This window comes from Thermobia domestica, chromosome 2 (assembly GCF_964235325.1).
Source record: "Thermobia domestica chromosome 2, izTheDome1.hap1.1, whole genome shotgun sequence".
Classification (NCBI taxonomy): Eukaryota; Metazoa; Arthropoda; class Insecta; order Zygentoma; family Lepismatidae; genus Thermobia; species Thermobia domestica.
The window spans coordinates 109,927,354-109,948,354 of record NC_137455.1 but is presented as its reverse complement, the minus strand read 5'-3'; the positions used below and the strand labels follow the sequence as shown (position 1 = coordinate 109,948,354).

Here is a 21,001-nt window from a genome sequence, read left to right as displayed (position 1 = left end):
TCATAAGTGAAAATATAAGTGTAATGTTAAATTGGAGAAAGTAATCGATTACATTTCAATGGGTGATTGTCACTATTCTAAAACTGATTATTTTTCCTAATAAGTTACAATTATAGTATATTAATACATGATTAGAATTATTAGATTTTTCTTCCAGTATTTTTGTTTATGTAATAAAATCTGTTTTTATTATTTTCGTGAAAATGTCTATCCTGTATAATTTGTACCATGCATAACTTTCGTGATCAAACGAATGCAAATAAACTATATCAATAACTGTTCATTTTGATTGCAGCCTGACGAGATATCCTCAGATGACCTTATCGACAGACACGCAGTGGACATTGCGAGAAATCTTCAGCGCTTACGTGGCATTGAAAGTGATTGTGATAGTGATCTAAGTGTGACAGGGAATGAGAGGTTGGCTCGTAGACGCACAATTCACAAATTGCATAAACAGATGCAAAAGAAACCGATTCGAACACTTGATATGGCATTCAAGAAGAGATTTTTAGCAATTTCAGCAGATGTAGGAAATGAAGGTAAGTTCAAAATGACGTTTATATTTTGAGCATTTATATTAAAATTATATGATTTATGTATGATACTAATACTTACAATATACTTGATTGCTGTATTTCTCAAAATACAATTTCGGAAAATGTTTTTTTTTTTATTGGAAGCAGGGCTGAAATATACAGTATAGAGAAATTACGGACGAATCAATTTGTCCATTTACATTTTTTTTTTGTAATGCTGAGTACACATGATTCAAAGATACAACAAAGAATAGGAATTATATTTTCTAAAAACGTTACGCATATTTGAATATTTGATTAAGGACTACTTTGTATAGTGTCAAGTATACTCAGCATTGTTTACCAAGACATCAACTGCTTCTCCTAATTACATACCTTGACTTTACCTAGGATTTCTAACAGTTTTTCAGATGTCTGAATTGAAAAACAAATAATTAGATTTTAAAAATTTGAAAGAATCTTGTAATCAAGTCATGAAATTTGATTTCCTTGAAAAGCTATTTTCAATTCTCAAAAATTAATGTTAAAGTTTAAGACCAAATATTGATTTCTAAAATTTAAAGTTTTTATCTTGTCTGAAAAAAAACTGTAAGATGTGTTACACTTTCTTAAATATAACGCTAGGTATATTTGGTTGAAAGGAATAAGAAGTATAATGTTTTAAATTTTCTATGTTCTTAATTCAAGGAATCAATAATTGTCATTTAGGCAACACTTTTTATAACACTGAAAAAGTTTTAAAAGAATCATTCATCAACAAGAAAGTCACACACAAGAGAGAGTGTTTTGAAATAATAATAATAATAATAATAATAATAATAATAATAATAATAATAATAATAATAATAATAATAATAATAATAATAATAATAATAATGTTTTGTAGTTGTTGTTGAAGAGTAATGAACAAGGTAAAGCAATACTCTATATCAAAATAATCCTCTAGTAACCATGCATAGGAATAGTTAATCTACGTTTTATAACTGCATAACAATGTAATTAATGTGAAGTTGGAAGCGACTTTAAATACCTCACGTGTTCTCTGATACAGAATTACAAAAACAGTTGTATTTCAATGAAATTAATGATAGGGAAAATCAGAAACAACGCTACCCATAGGGAAAATCAGATACAGTGATACCCTAATAACAACTTTAATGATGATAACATCAAACTATTGATAGTAAATATCTGTTAAAAATACAAAAGGGAAAAAATGCTTTTTAATGACATCACAAAGAATGAGCAAAATTTTGGTTACACTTTAAACTATTCTATACATAATGCTTGAAGTAATTTGAAAGGATTTTGTAATCAAATCATCAAATTTGATTTTCTTGAAAATAATTTTGAGTTCTCAAAAATTAATTTTAAAGTTTTAAACCAATTATTAGTTTTTAAAATTTTAATCGTTCTGAAATCTTATGCACTATCATTCTGTTCGTGAAAATCGAAAAGATAAATAGAAGAGATGCCATCCGAAAGGGAAAATGTCACCAAAAATTTCAAATTGCAATTCCAATTGGATGTTACTTTTCGTTTGCATCTCTATCGAGTAAAATACATAGTTCCAATCAGAAAATTAATTGTCCCTATATTTTACCATCCGGAAAAATGTAGTTTACATTTAATCCTATCATGGCCGTAGAAGGTTTTATTCCATATTGTTAAAAATTGTTTCAGGTGAACAGTAGCTTTTTGGAACGTGGCTCCTTAATTCTACCTTGATAGATCTAATTTAGTAAATTATTACCACTTTTACACTTAATGTTCTAATTAAATTTATCTAATGTAGCTTAGCAGAATTAACGGTTTCATAAAAGTAAATTACAAGTTTTTATTTCTTTGTTTGTTTTGGTATTGTATATTACAGGGAGTATATGCAACTCTGAAAACATTTAATTAAAAGAAATTTAAGATTAAAATCTAAAAGTTAAAAGATAATTTTAGATTATTATATCTCATTAACTATAGTGTGTACTATCACCTTGCTAGTGTCACAATAAAAGGCTTGATGAAATATATTTTGGTATTAATATCACCTTAGTAAGTGGTCTGTTTTTGAACTTGTTATCATTGACCACGAATAACATACTTATAGCACCATAAAAAATCTGTTTTCGTCGTATTTCTCAAAACCTAAGCATAAGTATTTACCTTCAAGCATGTCATTTTATTACGCTCGATAAAATCTATTGATTGATATTCAGTATGTCTCATCTTTGGACTTTTTTTATTATATGCTAACACTATTGTATTTTTTTTTTTTTTTTAAATGAGATATACTAATAATATAGTTTACATTTTATATTTAAAGGAGGATCTTCAAGAGTTACAATGGTTATAAATATTTTCTTTTAGTTGGCTATGCTATAGAAGCTGAAAGATAAATTGTAATCTTAGAATTATATTTTATACTGTGCTTCCTTTAACTTCATTTATTTGTTATTTTTAAATCCTTGTAGCAGGCTCTCCTGTACTACGACGATTTCGTCTCAGAGAAGATGCACAAGGAGGTTTAGAGGAACTTGGGAGTTCAGCATTGTCAGAAAATACGCATTCATCATCAGCATTGTCTAAACAACGGATGAGTGTTCAAAATCTATTCAATCCTGATACATTAAGTGAAGACTCCCGAAATTTGGGTATCGAAAACTTAACCTTCAACAGTGACTCTTCTGATGAAATCTCGTTTCAGGACGAATGTCGGAGTAAAGATAGTTATAATATTACTTCTGGTTGGAGGTATGGTGATGAAAGATACTTGTGGGAAAGTAATGCAACTAGTTTTTAGTTTTTCCTTATCAATCACACCAATGGCATCAACAGTGGTTGGAAGATGTAGACCTCACAGAGTGACACTATTAAAAATGAACGACACCAAAATAACTACTACAGCATTCTGGTGTAGTATTTCGTTAATAGAAGCACAGAATATTGTATTTATGTACAATTAATGGTCTGTGTAATTGGTACCTGTGGTTTGACCATTCTAATATGGCCAGTAAAAGAAAGTTTTGATTAAGACAAGAGGAAATATAAACAAATTTAGAATTTAATTTATATTAAAATGTAAATGTAATACAAAAAATATTACAAAGTATTTTGTACATCAAGTATAGGAAAGGGTCCAAAGGAAATTGGTATTACAATGAGTTATTTCATCAGATGATGCCACTAGATCGTTATACATCTTGTGCAAAATTATAGGAAGATGAGACTACTTTTTTAAATGACTATTGTTTATACTTAGTTGTCTAAAGCAAAAATAGACGTATGTTGGCGATATGACCACATTACATAAAATGGTTACTGATGTTTACACTGTGACAAACTGGGTCAAACCCTCGAAACATTTTTTGAGCATAGTTAAAGAAAAATAACATACTACTACCTAAAAGTATACTATACAGAATCCAACTACTGCTAGTTAGTTACTGTATAATCTACTGGAAAAAGTCCAAACTATTGAAACTAATAACTAGACTAATCTTAAAATATCGATTCAAATGCTTTAGTGCCAAAATTAACTTATATTTAATTTTAGATCTGACACAGATTATTTTCCATACTCCAATCCAATAGTGAATAAAAATCTATAATATCTTGACACTTAACTTCTTCTGCTTCCAAATAGAACACTTTTCTGCATCTCTCTCAAAATAAATAGCTTCATACATATTGCTTAATCTTTCACATTAACCAAAGTCTTCTAGTGGTTTACAACTTTCTTCTGTGACTCGGTCAACAAGAGTAACCAATCTGTTCTGATAAGTGTAACCTGATGATGAAACTAATAGTTCTTTTTGGTTCAGCGTAACCAGGCCATGAAACTAATCGCGGTTTTTAGTCAGTAAACCATTAAACTAACAGCTCTTTATCTGATCAGTGTCACCAGGGACCTATTTCTCAAAACTACTATTTTTGTATTATATTTTTACAAATCGTTAATGTCTTGAGTTAGAAATACTAGAATAATAGTGAACTAAGTCATTTCTAAATATTAATGCTGGTACCTCTAATTTATCATGACTTTATGGTATATACATTTGTAAAATATTTTATTTTTAAAAGTTTTACATTAGTATCTTAAGAATAATAGTTTTGAGAAATAGGTTCTAGGCTATAAAACTAATCCTCTTTCCTGGTCAGTATAACCAGGTCATGAGACTAACTATTTTTTTCTTGTCAGTGTGATAAGGCCTTCATCGTCGTCAAGATGAGTTATAAGGTCAACGCCAAAATATACCTATTGTTTTCAACTAATAAAATGGGGTGATAGATCATGATTTATTCTATCTTTGAGGAGTAGGGAATAAGTCAGCAATGCCTGTTTTCCTGTGAATTGATATAAGTTACAAGCTATGTGAAATACTGTATTCCACATGATTTATTTCCTAGAAATGTATATCAGCCTGTTGTATTTAAATAAATTTTACCGTTCTCAAAAAAACATAATCAACCTGAGTATAAGAAGTTTACGGATCTATATTTTTTAAGTACTAAAATGAAAAATCCATCTTCTTAACTGAATGTAGTGCCATCAGAAATACTACAGGATAATTATGGCGTCAGCTTGAAAATATCAACATTTTCCTAATAAACATAATTTCAAATGTTTGATAAATAAATTGAAAATTGTTACAAGTAAAAGGTTTACTGTGATGTTTTAAAAAAATGTTTTAGATAAAGTGATTTTTTACAAGTTTTTTATTGTCAAATGTTATTTTTGTATTCTACATAAATGTAAAATAAATATTCTTTTCTATGATATTAATTAAAATCTCAGTCGTTTTCTTTACTTTCAAGAAAATGATAATATAATGACAGAAAGTATTATCAATATGTCTTTCTAGTTCCTTTTACATTGGTTCACGGTAATGACACATTTTTTAAAATGCGAAATGATACTATTATTTTTAATTGGTTTCAAAGAAAGGAGAGTGGTTCCTAATTCAGCCTGGTTATATCATGTTATGGGTATGTGTTGACCCATAACTTCCACATAGTTACACGGATTTTTATTATTATTATTATTATTATTATTATTATTATTATTATTATTATTATTATTATTATTATTATTATTATTATTATTATTATTTTAAAAGAGTATACTTTTCGGTGGTCTCCCTACAATTTTTTTAGAATCTGATGGTAATCTTTAGAGCTATACCATGAAACATCTCAACGGATACTGTGTTGAACGGTTAAGATTTGTGTTGAAAAAAGTTTTATAATCACATAATAAGATTTTTCATATTACATAACAGAAAGTTCATCATATTAATAGTGTCTCAGAAATATATATATATATCCAGGGCCGGATTTAGGGGGGTGCAAAAGTGCACGTGCAACCTCCCCCCCTCCTTCGTTGTAAATATACACTATCTAAAATGAGAAGCTAGCAGTAAAAAATAACAACACTTTCCGAACCTTTCTGCCATCATGTTTCGTTTGGGACTTAACAGAAAACAGAGCGTTGCAAAAGCAATAGTGTAAGTCTATTTTCTAAAGGTTGAAGGAAAAGGATTCACCAAGCAAAACAATATAACATTTGCCAAGTAGGGAAGAAAACAGAAGCCTGGAGGAAAGAACATTTTTTCCTGCATAACACTTGCGACCCTATTTAAAATACTTTCCTCCGCTCTTTGCATCAGCGTTGTCAGGGATATCAATATTGTCACATGTCACTTTGATGAGTTTCAGTGTGATTGCTTATTTTGGTAGTCATTGTTGCACCCCCCTCAGACAATCCTAGATCCGGCCCTGATACATATATATATTTGAAGTATATATACATACATACATACATACGTATATAGAATTCATATAATCATATTACGTATATATATATATATATATAAGTACAGTATTTAAATATTTCAAATTAACGTATTCACGGACATCATTACATATTTTAATATTACAATACACGATTATTAATTTTAGAAAAGGATTTTTTTTTTTAGTTTCTTACGTAATAAAATCCTAGATAAAAATATTAAACATTTAGTATTGATTTCGGACTTTTGATTAACTATTGATATTTTAGAAACGTGCCATATAAGGGCATTGGACGACTCAGAATATATGCGGGGAAGGCCATTTCTCTTGATGTGTCTTTTAATTTTTGCACTAATACACAAAAACCTCAGAAATTTTATACAATATGGCAGCTCCAAGTATATACAAAGCACGTTAGTGTCTAACATTATAATCATGATATAACCGATGTTGAATGAATAGGAACAATGAAAATTGATCTTTTTCAGAAGACTTTATTTAAAATAATGTCAAACAATGTCTCCTGTCAATGTTTGCGTGTTACGAAATTTCATTGTCCCTTACCTACTAGTTTAAAAGTTACAAAAGCGTATCAAAATAAATGGTCCATCTTATTCTTTCTTGATTTAAATGTATTAAATTTAGTATGCAGTTTTTAGAGTAATATCCTCTCTTGAATATTTTGGAAACATATTTATTCTCAGCCAAAGAATTAAGTTTTATTTAATACTAGCTATATATTACCCGCTTCGCTGGGTTGAAATAAATAATTTAAATGCACATTGATATTGCTAATTTTCGATCATTTGAATGTATGTCAACTCTCCTCATCTGCAACAACTATAGATTCAACACTAATATCTGTCAATTTTGACCATATACATATATATATATATATATATATATAGTCCCCCATGTTGCGGGTCATGGCATCGGAAGTGTCACCGTTTATCTCAGCGACCCCAAAAAAAGTGGATTCAGCACTAATAACAGCCATTTTCTATTATTTTAAAATATCACTTCCTCCCCTCCTCCAAATTGTGGCTTTGAATTTGAATTTAAACGGGGTCGAAAGTATCACTGTTCATCTAAGGGACTCAGGAAACTATAAATTCGACACTAATAGTGGCCATTTTTGATCATTTTTATATATATATATCTTTCTCCCCCTCCCCCAAGTGGCGGAGCTGATTTTGTATTTAAACTGGATCACAAACATAGTCACTTTTATTTTTATATTTATTGATTTTTGTATATTTCCCCCTCCACCCCCTCCCCGACCTTGCTCCGAAAAAATGAAATAATAAAAATCATCCCAGCACCAAACCTCACCTACATTGAACATGTGGTTCAAGAGTTATCACGTTTTATTTAATTTTTTCTATGCCCCCCTCTCCCCTTCCCTAAGTTCTACCGTCAAAGTAAATAGCTAAAAACACTCCCAGGCCAGAACCGCATCTACGTTGAAAATTTGATCGAGATCGGTCGGGCGGTTCAAGAGATTAAGAGTCACAACATAGTCACTTTTAATTTTATAATATAGATTATGTCTCAGAGATTAGATAAATTAAGAACATGTAAGAAATAAGCAAAATAGGTAACTGCAAAACTAATGCTAAGGAAGACGGTGATGATCATGATGACCAAAATGTTGGAATGAAGAAAGTGGATGAAAATGGAAAAACTCGGAAAAACTCTACACAATATGGTGTTTATCCACCACAAAGCCTACTTGAATATATCATAGAATACTTTCAGTAATTACTTATTGCTCATTTACCCATTGCGACAAGAGGTATAATAGCTTGCTTTCATAACTAATAAGTAATAAAAAAACAGAGCAGTATCAAGGGTACACCACATCAAGAAGTTTAGTTTGTGTGGCTTGATATCGAAAGTGGTAGTAGATGTATACCACTTCCGATTTTAGTACAGAGATTAGAGTGGAGAGAGACTATATTCCTGGAACGCTTAAGTCATTACAGAGAACCACTTCTCACTTTCTCCCTCTCCTCTCTCTCTCTCTCTCTCTCTCTCTCTCTCTCTCTCTATATATATATATATATATATATATATATATATATATATATATATATATATATATATATATATATATACAGGGTGTTAATGAACTATACCGACAAAGTGTAAGAGGTGATTCCTCACATCATTAAAATAAGAAAAAAAGTTCATATGGACCTATTGCGAAAAGTGAGTAATTTCAGAGCTAGGGCTGTCCAAAATCCCGAAAAAGCCAAATTTCAAGAGGCTCTATTTCGAATTCCAGAAACCGTGGATGGTGGTCCTTATCAGCGTAAAGGAAGCCACGCATACAAAATCCAAAAGTGTACCGTATATTTCGTCAATTCTCAATACGTATACAGAGCATTTCCTACAGATTGTAATTCTCAGATATGCTCTCAATAGAATTTTCAGATATACCCTAATTTCAAGGTTTCAAAATAGGCAGAAAGTAACCCTTGACAACAACGGATATCCAATGCTTCAGAGGGAAGTCGGAAGTGTTAGGAACCGGCAACTCCATGTTTTTATTCTTTCTTTTTTTTTCATGTGTGTGTTCGGAATAATGTGTGATGCGATGTATTCCGTCACGGTATATTTCACGTTTTCTTCATTTATAAACGTGAAAGAAAACATTGCAGCATGCGTTTTCCCGAGTACAAGAGACTGTGCTGCTGACGATCCTTAACACTTCCGACATCACGCCATAGGATTCTGTGTTCACTGCTATCAAGGCTCATCGTTTGAATACTTTGGACCAACCATAAAGTCAGAGCATATCTCAAAATTCGGTTGATAGCATGTCTGGGAATTTCACCGTGAATGGAATACTCTGTACACCATTGAACATTAATGAAACATTCATTTTTGGATTGCGTATGCGTGACTTCCCGTACGCTGATAAGAACCACCATCCACAGTCTCTCGAATTCAAAATAGAGCCTCTTGAAATTTGGGTTTTTCGTAATTTTGGACAGCCCTAGCTCTGAAACTATGCACTTTCCGCCATAGATCCATATGAACTTTTTCTCTTATTTTTATGTGAGGAATCACCTCTTACAGTTTGTCGGTATAGTTTATTAACACCCTGTATTAACGGTAATATATATTTGGTCTAGGAATTAATTCGTGCGGGTGGACAAGAGATGGCGCAACGAACTGAGCGTCCCACAGTTCCGTGTATCCACACATGTGTTGCAAACCCCTGTCATCGCGTATCGTTCGTAGTATAGGGCAGTGGATTAAAGCGTCAACAACACCAGTTTGTAGTTAAGTGAACATGGCGCAATTTGTGCCTGATAAAGTGTTTTTGCGGGGTGTCCTGCTGCATTACTTTAACATGCAGAAAAGTGCGACTGAAAGTTATCGTATTTTGGTGGAAGTGTATGGTGACCATGCTCTAGCTGAGCGAACGTGTCAGAAGTGGTTTGCACGGTTTAGAAGTGGTGATTTCGGCTTGGCAGACCAAGAGCGAGCTGGACAGCCAAAAAAATTTCAAGACGAAGAATTGACAGCATTGCTCGAGCAGGATTCGTGTCAAACGCAGGAACAACTTGCAGCAGCATTAGGCGTTGATCAAACAACAGTCTCCAAACGCTTGAAAGCCATGGGAATGATTCAAAAGATGTCACATTGGGTTCCACATGAATTGAAAGACAGAGACGTTGAAAGACGAAAAACCATTTGCGAATTGCTGCTTCAACGACAGAGCAGAAAGGGGTTTCTGCATCGAATTATTACGGGTGATGAGAAGTGGATCCATTACGAGAACCCTAAACGAAAAAAGGCCTGGGTGAAACCAGGTGAACCAGGTCCATCACAACCAAAACGAGATATTCACTGTGCAAAGGTTATGCTGTGCATATGGTGGGATATGAAAGGTGTGGTGTACTATGAGCTTCTGCAACCGGGTGAAACTATGAATGGAGAACGTTATCGACGACAATTAATGCGTTTGAAGCAAGCTCTGGCCAGAACACGATCAGAATGGGAGAACAGACGTGTTAAACTTATTGTTCAACATGATAACGCTCGCCCACATGTCGCAAAACCGGTCAAAACCTATTTAGAAAATGTCGGATGGGAAGTTTTACCCCACCCGCCGTATTCACCAGACGTTGCTCCTTCGGACTACTACTTGTTCGATTGCATGAACAACGATTTGATTGGACAGCGGTTTACTTCTTCAGAAGATATCGAAACATGGGTCTCTGACTGGATCGCTTCCAAGGATGAGGACTTCTTTCGCCACGGAATCCGTACATTGCCTGACAGATGGGCGAAAGTGGTGGCTAGCGATGGACAATATTTTTCTTAAGGTATTTATGTGTTTTGTGTTTGTACTACAGCTTCAATGTGTGCGTACCAACCGCACGAATTAATTCCTAGACCAAATATATAACAGTAATATAAGGTAACCGTTTTACCTTATAGCGATTACCTTTAAAACTGTAAGTGGTTGATTTCTGCCACTTCCAGTTTTAGTAGAGAGATTAGAGATGAAATATGTATATTCTTACACGGAAAGGTCCTACAAGTTGTTGTTCAAATCTGATTTCCACATAGCATATCTGTTAGAACATCATGAGTAATGAAAATGAGCAAAATTTAAGGTGCTATGGACCAGAAGAATAGGAGCTACGAGGCTTAAAAATTTGAATATCCAAAAAAATTATATCATGGAATTATGTAAGTTTAAAGTAAATATCTTGAAAACTGTTAAAGCAATCAAAACAAAGGGTGCATAGTATAATGAGAACAAAATATCCTATCGAAGAATACAAATAGTGTTGCCATACGTGACGCAGTGTTGCCAACTCAATATAAAATATTTTGTTTGAAATAGCACCATATATAAATGTGCGCAGATTTCAAATGCACTATTATCACTAAACATAACAATGAAGTGTAGTGGACAGTGTTGCACATTGTTGGAGCTACGTGTGCTGAAAATGTTCAGTGGAGAAGTTTGATATGTGGCGACAGATGGTAATAAAGGAATGCATTTTTAAAAAGTTAGGGTTTTGCATTATACTTCTGTAGCCCCAGTGAATAAGCAGACAACTTGCGAAAACAAAATATGAACAAAACACCAGAGGTGCAAAAAGTGCAGCCAAGTTCGTCAGCCTCAAAAAGTGTTGAGATGAGGATGGACGAGCCAAGTTCCTTGGCCACTGCATCTGAAAGGAACACTGGAACTTGGCGCGAGGTGTCTAACATATTCGAATACATTAAGCTGTCTGTTCCTAGTTTCACGGTCGGGACATTTCAGTCCTAAGGCTAGTGGTGACCCCCAAATCCAGCACGCTCACAAACACCACCCCTAAGGCTCGTTAACATAATTTATTTTGACACTTCGTGGAGGAATATAATTTTTTCTTGTCTGGGTTTCGAACCACCAATCTTACTGTAGTATATTGTATATGTGCCTTAGCTCATTAGCAAAGTTCATATTCCTAAGATTGATGATGGTTCCAAACCCACCACGCCTACCACCACTAACCCTAAGGTTACTTAACATAATTTTCCTTGACACCTCGCGCCAAGTTCCAGTGTCCCTTTCAGATGCAGTGGCCAAGGAACTTGGCTCATCCATCCTCATCTCAACACTTTTTGAGGCTGACGAACTTGGCTGCACTTTTTGCACCTCTGGTGTTTTTGTTCATATTTAACTTCTTTTTGTAGATCACCATGTCAATATCGTATATTGGAATTCTCAATTATGGCATATTGCTGGATTTAAATTTAAAATTGTACATTTTTAAAGGAGTCATAATGTGTCACATACAACATTAATTCCCAAGGGCTCTCCCACTGGGAATCGAACCCAAGACCTGTACAAGAAAGGCGCACATGCTAGCCACTAGAACAGCGGGGAGGATTTATTCTATCAAATGTCTGTCAGAGCGTTATGTCCAAACGAGATTCCAATTCATTTACCCGAACTACAAACTCACGATCGCTAACATCTCACTTTTCATTGCCTAAATAAGAAGAGTATGAACAGGGCCCAAAACCCTTGATGCTGAATCCTCGCTGCTACATCACTAGACATAGCTGGTGTTTCAATATACCTAGTTGTTCTCTACCTTTTCACGTTGCGAAATTACGGAGTTCATTACATGACGCGCATGTTGCACAGTTTCATACTGCCTCGGGTTTTCCTTCCAATGATATACACCTTTCAAATAGCTTGCAAACTTAATAATACTTGCCACCAACATATCCTAACTGTATATAAAACTACATGAACTGACATAAATTAAAGGGGTGCTTCCGGTTGACGTGGAAAGTTGAAATGATGAAGGGGGATGAATTTTCCCATGTTATTTAAATGGGTCTTTTTTGTTGTTGTTGTTGTTGTTGTTTGACATATAATCTCATGTTTTAGGAACTTGGAATTGGAATAAAAAATTGAAATTCGGTATGCTTGTACGTTTTCATTAGTATTACCTAAGTAAATCAGTAAAAATAAACAATTCCAACTTTAGAGTGTTTTTCTGGGGAACTGAAAAATCTTTCCCATGGTACGTATTTATATGGGACACCTTTTACACCCCAAAATTATACGTCAAATACTTTAGGTATTTGAAATTGGAATACAAACGTGAAATTCGGTATGCTTCAATGTTTTCGTTAGTATTACCTAAGTAAGTCAGTAAAAATGAAAATATCCAAATTTAGAGTGGTTTTATGGGGAACAGGAAAACCTTTTCCATGTTATTTATATTGGACGTCTTCTAAACCCCAAAATGTTTAAGCACTTCCGGCAGGGTTAGAATGATGAAATTTGGCACGATTGTTTCCTCTCGGGACTAACCAACAGGAAAATTGCTAAAACTGAATATTTTAATTTTTAAGGAGTCTAAAGGAAGATGAAGAAATCACAATGTTATTTAAATAGGCGTTTTCCTGGAATACAAAATCTTATCTTTTAGATAGTTGAAATAGGAAAAAAAACTTGAAATTCGGGAATTGTAAGCTTAAGAGGTGTGAGGAAGTAGGACGAGCAAAGGCGAGGGTGTGGGGGCGAACCCCCGAAGGGCAAATTCAGAAAATATGAAGAGCAAAAGGCACGAAATTCACTGTTGATGAAAAGGCTGATACGTAAGAGATTCTCACACTGTTCACAGATAGAGACATGAAGTATCAAGAACATTTTTACATAACGACTGTGGTAACTATAATATAACTCTGGTACCAATATATTTACGCAATCGATTACATTTTGTTGCTAGTCTCACATAAATTCGAACAATTGGATTTCTCATTTCTCAGAAAACTTCATTAATTTTAAACATTCTCACCTCTACATTATCTTACAAATCAATTATTTCATTCTAGCTTGGCACAAAGGCTGAATAACATACTTCAATAACTTTCATTACATCCTTTTGCCCATCTATCTTTTCTTGTTTCTCTAGTTTAATACTTACTCAGGCCAGAGAGAAGATGTCATCTTCTGTGGCCCGCCCATCTTCGGATGGGAATGAAAATGCTTTTGATGATGATGATGATAATACCAATGACTGCAATAAAGGAAAAATATTCACCGAAAAAATACAAAATATGGGCTTTCCTTGTCTGGGTTTCCAACCACGAAATTTACGGCAGTATGTACGTGTCTTAGCCCACGGTTTTAAAAGTTAACTGATTCACAGAACGTGCCTCATTAACTTGCTTAACTACTTATTACTAGCTTTCACTTATTTTACTCGCACACTGAGAAAAACTGTATGTGGCGTACGTAAAAACGTTTGTTACATGTGTAAATCCTGTAGTTGTTGGACTTAACGTATAACTGAAAAAGTATATTTGAACGTACTTTCCGTAAAAGTGTTCCGAATAAACGTACTTTCCACACGAACGAAAAGACTGTATGTAGGCGGTCAGGATCTCACAAACAGATGGCCGTATATAACTTATAGCTGACGTACGTAATATACGGAAGACTGTTAGATATCAGACATCCTGCAACGACATTGTGTAACATCTAAGCGGGAAAGAGGGCAGTGTGTATGTAACATATGGATAATGTATGTTAAATATAGCAAATACACCAGCGAGGAGAGCACCAACTCTACCACTCAGACGATTGACAACATTATCACTATGCACATGATGTGTTCAATAACGGAATCGTTCCCGATTTCTGATTGTAAGGACAGTTTTTTTTTTTTTTTTTTTTTTTTTTTTTTTTGCTAATGAAAAAATTTCCGTAGCAAATTCCTTAAATTTGATTTTCAAGCCGTTATAGTGTACCTTTATGGAGAGTTTCGCGTCTTTATCTCATTAAGAAGTACCTAATGGCTATGGACAGTTTTTCGCCCATAAAAATTCCCATAGTACATTCCTTAAATTTGGAACCTTTATTTACACAGGTCATTACATAAGGTAGGTACCATTATGCAGAGTTTCAAATCTCTATCTCATTTGGAAGCACCTAATCAATGATAAGTGAGTAAATGAACCGATCTCTGTTTGAGTAAGGACAATTTTTCGCCCATAGAAAATTCCATAGCACATTCCTTAAATTTCGGATATTTTTAATATTCAAGCCATTATAAGCTACCTTCGTGTAGACATTCACATTTTTATCTCACTGGGAAGTACCTAATGGCTACGGACAATTTTTCGTCTATAAAAAATTTCCCATAGCACATTCGTCACATTTCGGACTTTCTCCATACTCAGGTCATTATAAGATATCTTTGTGCAGAGTTTCACGACTTATCTCATTGATAAGTACAAAATCAATGTGATGAGCGAGTGAGTGAACCGATTTCTGCTTGACTAAGGACAGTTTTCACCCATAAAAATTTCCTTTAGTACATGACTTAAATTTCAAACCTTTTCCATACTCAAGTCATTATAAGGTACCAATATACAGACTTTTACGTCAATATTTCATAAACAAGTACTTAATCAATGTGACGAGTGAATGAATGAACCGATATCTGCTTTGCTAAAAATAGTTTTTCACCCATAAAAAAATTCCCATTGCACATTCCTCACATTTAAGACTTTTTTCACACTCAAGTCATTATAAGGTACCTTTATGCACAGCTTCACGTCATTATCATTGGAAACTAACAAATCAATGTGATGAGTGACTGAATGATCCGTGCTTTGCTAAGGACAGTTTTTCGTCCATGAAAAATTTCCAATAGCACATTCCTCACATTTCGGATTTTTTTCACACTTAAGCCATTATAAGGTACAGTACCTTTATGCAGAGTTTCACGTCTCTATCTCATTGGAAAGTACCTAATCAGTTTGATAAGTGAGAAGACGAACATATTTATGTTTGACTAAGGACAGTTTCTCGCCCATAAAAAATCCCATAGCACATTAATCACATTTCGGACTTTTTCTGTACTCTAATCATTATATGGTTCTTCTATGCAATGTTTCACGTCTATACCTCATTGGGAATTACCTAATCAATTTGATGATTGAGAGAATGAAACGATTTCTACTTGACTAAGAACAGTTTTTCGCCAATAAAAAAATTTCTTATAACACATGCCATACATTTCGGAATTTTTCTATGGTCAAGTCATTATAGTGTAACTCTATGCAACGTTTCACGTTTCTATCTCATTGGGAAGTATCTAATCAATTTGATGAGGGAGAGAATGAACCGATTTGTGTTTGACTAAGGACAGTTTTTCGCCCATAAATTACTCCCATAGCACATTCCTCACATTTCGGACTTTTTCCATATTCAATTCATTATAATGTACCTTTATGCAGAGTTTCACGACTCTATCCCATTGAGAAGTAAGTAATTAACTTCCTAAGTGAGTGAGTGAAACGATTTCTTGCTTGGCTAAGGAAGTTTTTTGCCTATAAAAAGTAAAGTTTTTTGCCTATAAAAACTTTCCCATTATACATTCCTTAAATTTCGGACATTTTCCATACTCAGGTTATTATAATGTACCATTGTGCAGTTTCACGTCTCTGTCTCATTAGGAAGTACTTAATCAATTTGATGAGTGAATGAGTGAAACGACTTTTTTCCTGGCTAAGGACAGTTTTTTGCCCATAAAAAAATTCCCATAGGACATTTTACAGATTTCGGACTTTTTCCATACTCACGTCTTTATAGGGTACCTTTATGCAAAGTTTCACGTCTCTATCCCATTGGAAAGTACCTAATCATTTTGATGAGTGAGTGAGTGAATCGATTTCTTGCTTGGCTAAGGATAGTATTTTTACCTATAAAAACTTTCCCGTAAAACATTCCTCAAATTTCGGACATCTTTCATACTCAAGTCATTATAAGGTACCTTTGTGCAGAGTTTCACGTCTCTGTCTCATTAGAGAGTACCTAACCAATTTGATGAGTGAGTGAGTGAAACGATTTTTTTCATGGCTAAGGACAGTTTTATGCCCATAAAAGATTTCTCATAGCACATTCCTCAGATTTCGGACTTTTTCCATACTCAGGTTATTGTAGGTTACCTTTATGCAAAGTCTCAAGTTCCTATCTCATTGAGAAGTATCTAATCAATTTGATGAGGAGTGAGTGAAACGATTTTTTCCTGGCTAAGAACAGTTTTTGCCTATAAAAAAATTCCCATAGCACATTCCTGAAATTTCGGACTTTTTTCATACTCAGGTTGTTATAGGGTACCTTTATGCAAAGTTTCAGGTTTCTATCTCATTAGGAAGTATCTAATCAATTTGATGAGTGAGTGAGTGAAACGATTTTTTTCTGCCTAAGGACACTTTTTTGCCTATAAAAAATTTCCCATAGCACATTCCACAGATTTCGGACTTTTTCCATACTCAAGTTATTGTAGGGTACCTTTATGCAAAGTTTCAAGTTTCTATCTCATTGGGAACTACCTAATCAATTTGATGAATGAGTGAGTGAAACGATTTTTTTCTTGGTTGAGGACAGTTTTTTGCCCATAAAAAATTTCTCGTAGCACATTCCTCAGATTTCAAACTTTTTCCATACTCACGTGGTTATAGGGTACCTTTATGCAAAGTTTTAAGTTTCTATCTCATTGGGAAGTACCTAATCAATTTGGTAAGTGAGTGAGTGAAACGATTTCTTTCCTTGCTAAGGACAGTTTCTGGCCTATAAAAAATTTCCCATAGGACATTTCTCATATTTCGGACTTTTACCATACTTAGGTCGTTATGTGGTATCTTTATGCAAAGTTTCACGTTTCTATCTCATTGGGAAGTACCTAATCAATTTGATGAGTGAGTGAGTGAAACGATTTTTTTCCTGGCTAAGGACAGTTTTTTCCCATAAAAAATTTCCCATAGAACATTTCTCAGATTTCGGACTTTTTCCATACTCAAATTGTTATAAGGTACCTTTATGCAAAGTTTCACGTTTCTATCTAATTGGGAAGTACCTAATCAATTTGATGAGTGAGTCAGTGAGTCAGTGAGCCTGAAAACTGCATATTTTGGGGGTCCAGTACTCGAATATGGTTGAAGGTAGGAATGTGAGATTTGGCATATGAGTACATCTGTGGGATATCTCCTTGCATTCTAAATTTCATGTTTCTACCCTTAATAGAATCGTTTTTACAAAGTCTCGAAATCGGCGATTTTACCCTAAACTCTTGCTCGTGTATAATATGCTTACGGCAGTAAAGGCCAGTTTTCATTTGCTTCGCGGAACTTGGTTGCCATGCACTGCCGTGCATGTTGATGTTACACGCGAGGAAAGAAATACGTGTTTTCTAATTCTGTAAACTGCTTCTACAGATTATTTTATCAATGTTTAGAAGAGTAGTTTTCTTGGTTTATGTCTTTCGTGTTATTCTTTTATTTCCTCTCCTACATACCATGTGACTATGTTTATACACTGTAATATTACCCTATTCACATTGGAAATATAATTATTTTATTAATACCTCATTTCGTTTTTAGTTGGCCCGGATAGCCGTGTGGTCTAGAAGGCTAGACAACCGACATGTTAGGGATCGCAGTTTCCAATCCCGAATCGGACATGTTTCTGTTGTATTTTTCATCTTACATTTCATTATCTTTCTCTTTCATAGTGGTTCGGATCCCACTTTACACCATAGGTCTCGTCCTATATAGCTTTGGAGCTGACACAGTACTTAAAAATGGCATCAGTCAATTTCATTTTTCAAATGCATGAATATTTTGTGACACTGTTGACATTTTGCTATGTTATACTATCGGTGTTATGTATTTGAACTAAATTCATAGTATGAGACCCAGATTCATTTATTACCATCTGTTGCCACATATCAGTCTTATCCATTGTACATTTACATCACACGTAGCTCGAACAGTGTGCAACACTGTTCCACTACACTTCACTGTTATGTTTAGTGATAATAGTGCATTTGAAACTCTGCACACTTGTATATGGTGCTATTTTAAACAAAATATTTTATGCTGAGTTGGCTACATTGCTTCACCTATAGCAACTCTGTGGTTTTCAATAGGGCATTTTGTTCTCATTATATTGTGCAACTTTTGGTTTGATTGCTTTAACGGTTTTCAAAATATTTACTTTAAACGTACATAATTCCATGTTAAATTTTTTTGGATATTCAAATCTTGAAGGCCCGTAGCTCCTATCCTTCTGCCCATAGCGCCTTAAATTTTGCTCATTTTCATTTCTCATCATGCTTTATCAGATATGTGGCGACAGATTTGAGCGACAATTTGTGGAACCTTCCCGTGTTAGAACGCTTAAATGATTACATCAATCCGCTTCTCACTATTTGTTACTGGTTTCATTCTATAATGATCAACGTTAAAGCTGGAAGTGGTTGATTTCTACCACTTCCGGTTTGTATATGGAGTTAAGAGAGATTGTACCTAATTTTAGAACGCTAAATTGACTACATAAAACTGTTTCTCGCAATCTCTTATTGTTTCTACTCTATGTAGATCAATATTGAAACCAGAAGTCGTATTCGATTTCTACCACTTCCGGTTTTAGTGGAGACTTAAATATGGAAATGAAACGTATTCTTGTGAAGATTAATTGATTACAGGAAATCGCTTTTTCTCTATCCATTATCATTTTTATTCTATAGCGATCACCGTTAGAACCGGGAGTGTTTGATTTTTTCCACTTTCGGTTTTAGTGCAGAGATTAGGGTTGAAATGAAATATATTCTTGAGATGCTTAATTGATTTTTTTAAAAAAACAGCTTCTTGCTATCTATTACTGTTTTTATTCTACGGCAATCAACGTTAAAACCGGAAGTGCTTAATTTCTGCAACTTCCATTTTTAGTAAAGAGATTAGATGAAATATATTGTGGGAACGCTTAATTGAAAAACCACATGTCGCTATCTGTTACAGTTTTTTACTCCATAACGATCAACGTTAAATCGGCAGTGGTTGATTTTCCTTCTTTCCGGTTTCAATGAGGAGATTAGAGTGGAAATGCAATATATTTTTGTGACGATCAGTTGCTTACAGAAAACATATCTCTTACGGTTTTCATTTTACGGCGATCAACGTTAAAACTCAACGGGTTTGATTTCTGGTTTGAATAGAGAGCTAGGAGAGAATATGACACGTGTTCTTGGAACGTTAAATCGATTCTAAAAGGTGGTTCCTCTCAATATGTTATTGTTTTTGCTGAGTAGATCATTATTTAAGCTGGAATTTGTAGTGGATTTCTACCACTTCCGGTTTTAGTAAGGAGTTAAGGATTAGGAAGCAATATATTTTGGAGGTGCTACTTCTATTACAGAAACCCACATCTCTCTATTTATTGCCGTTTTTCCTTTATAGCGAACCACGTTAAAACAGGAAATGGTTGATTGCTATCACTTCTAAAACGAATTCGATTCCTAACTTTTGACTTTCTATATACTGATCAAATGTGGTAATGATTGATATGGGAGGCGCCAAATTGACGTTATATAACTACGAATAAATTTCAGAAAGAAATCTATTTCCTCTTAAATTCACTTTGTAACAAACCTACAGTTACATTTATTTTTGTTATACTGTAATTTTTCTTTTCTAACATTTTTGAAAATTTTCGTGATTTTTCATTCAAATTTTTATAGGATCTGAAAATAGGATGGCAATGTTTACTATAAATACTCATACTGTCTGTGACTGAATTTCAAAATTTAATTTCAGTATTCATTCTTGGGGAATAATATGGCTACCAACAAACTTGAAAAAGAAATTTATTAAATTCCAAATCACATACTTGCAGATAGATGAGAGTATCCCTTCCAAGGATGTTATAAATAGAGGATCTGCCCATATGTATCTTCATCCTATGAAATCGATGAAGCCAAAAAACAACCGAGCATAGACACGTCTGATTGGCTACTCTCGTTTCCGCCATCGTCTGATTGGCTACTTTCGTTTCCGCCATGATTGTTGGCTCAAAATATTGCGATCCTATTGGGCAGAGTGGGCAGAGTAGGGGTGGTGAAACTGTGACGTCTGCCCTTACAAGATTTCATTGTAAAGACAGACCCTCTATTTTATAAGATCCTTCATCCCTTCCCATTCTTTACTTAGTTAGCGCGGTGGCTCAGTGGTAGAGCGTTCACCTCTGGTGCTTGGGGTCCCGGGTTCGATCCCAACCCCCGCCAAGTGAACCTTGTGGTGGACAAGCAACGTGCTCGTGGGTTTTCTCGGGGCTCTCCCGTTTCCTCCCACTTTCT

General features: G+C 34.1%; 1 protein-coding gene across 1 annotated transcript in view; it reads left to right on the top strand.

The window, feature by feature from the left end:
- Positions 1-2,233, top strand: part of LOC145679134 (chitin synthase chs-2-like) — an 80,755-nt gene extending 78,522 nt beyond the window's left edge. The window contains exons 22-23 of the mRNA XM_081749727.1: positions 296-542; positions 2,223-2,233. Of these exons, the coding sequence (XP_081605853.1) occupies positions 296-542; positions 2,223-2,233 (258 nt within the window). The remainder of the gene's footprint in view (positions 1-295; positions 543-2,222) is intronic.
- Positions 2,234-21,001: the final 18,768 nt, after the last annotated feature.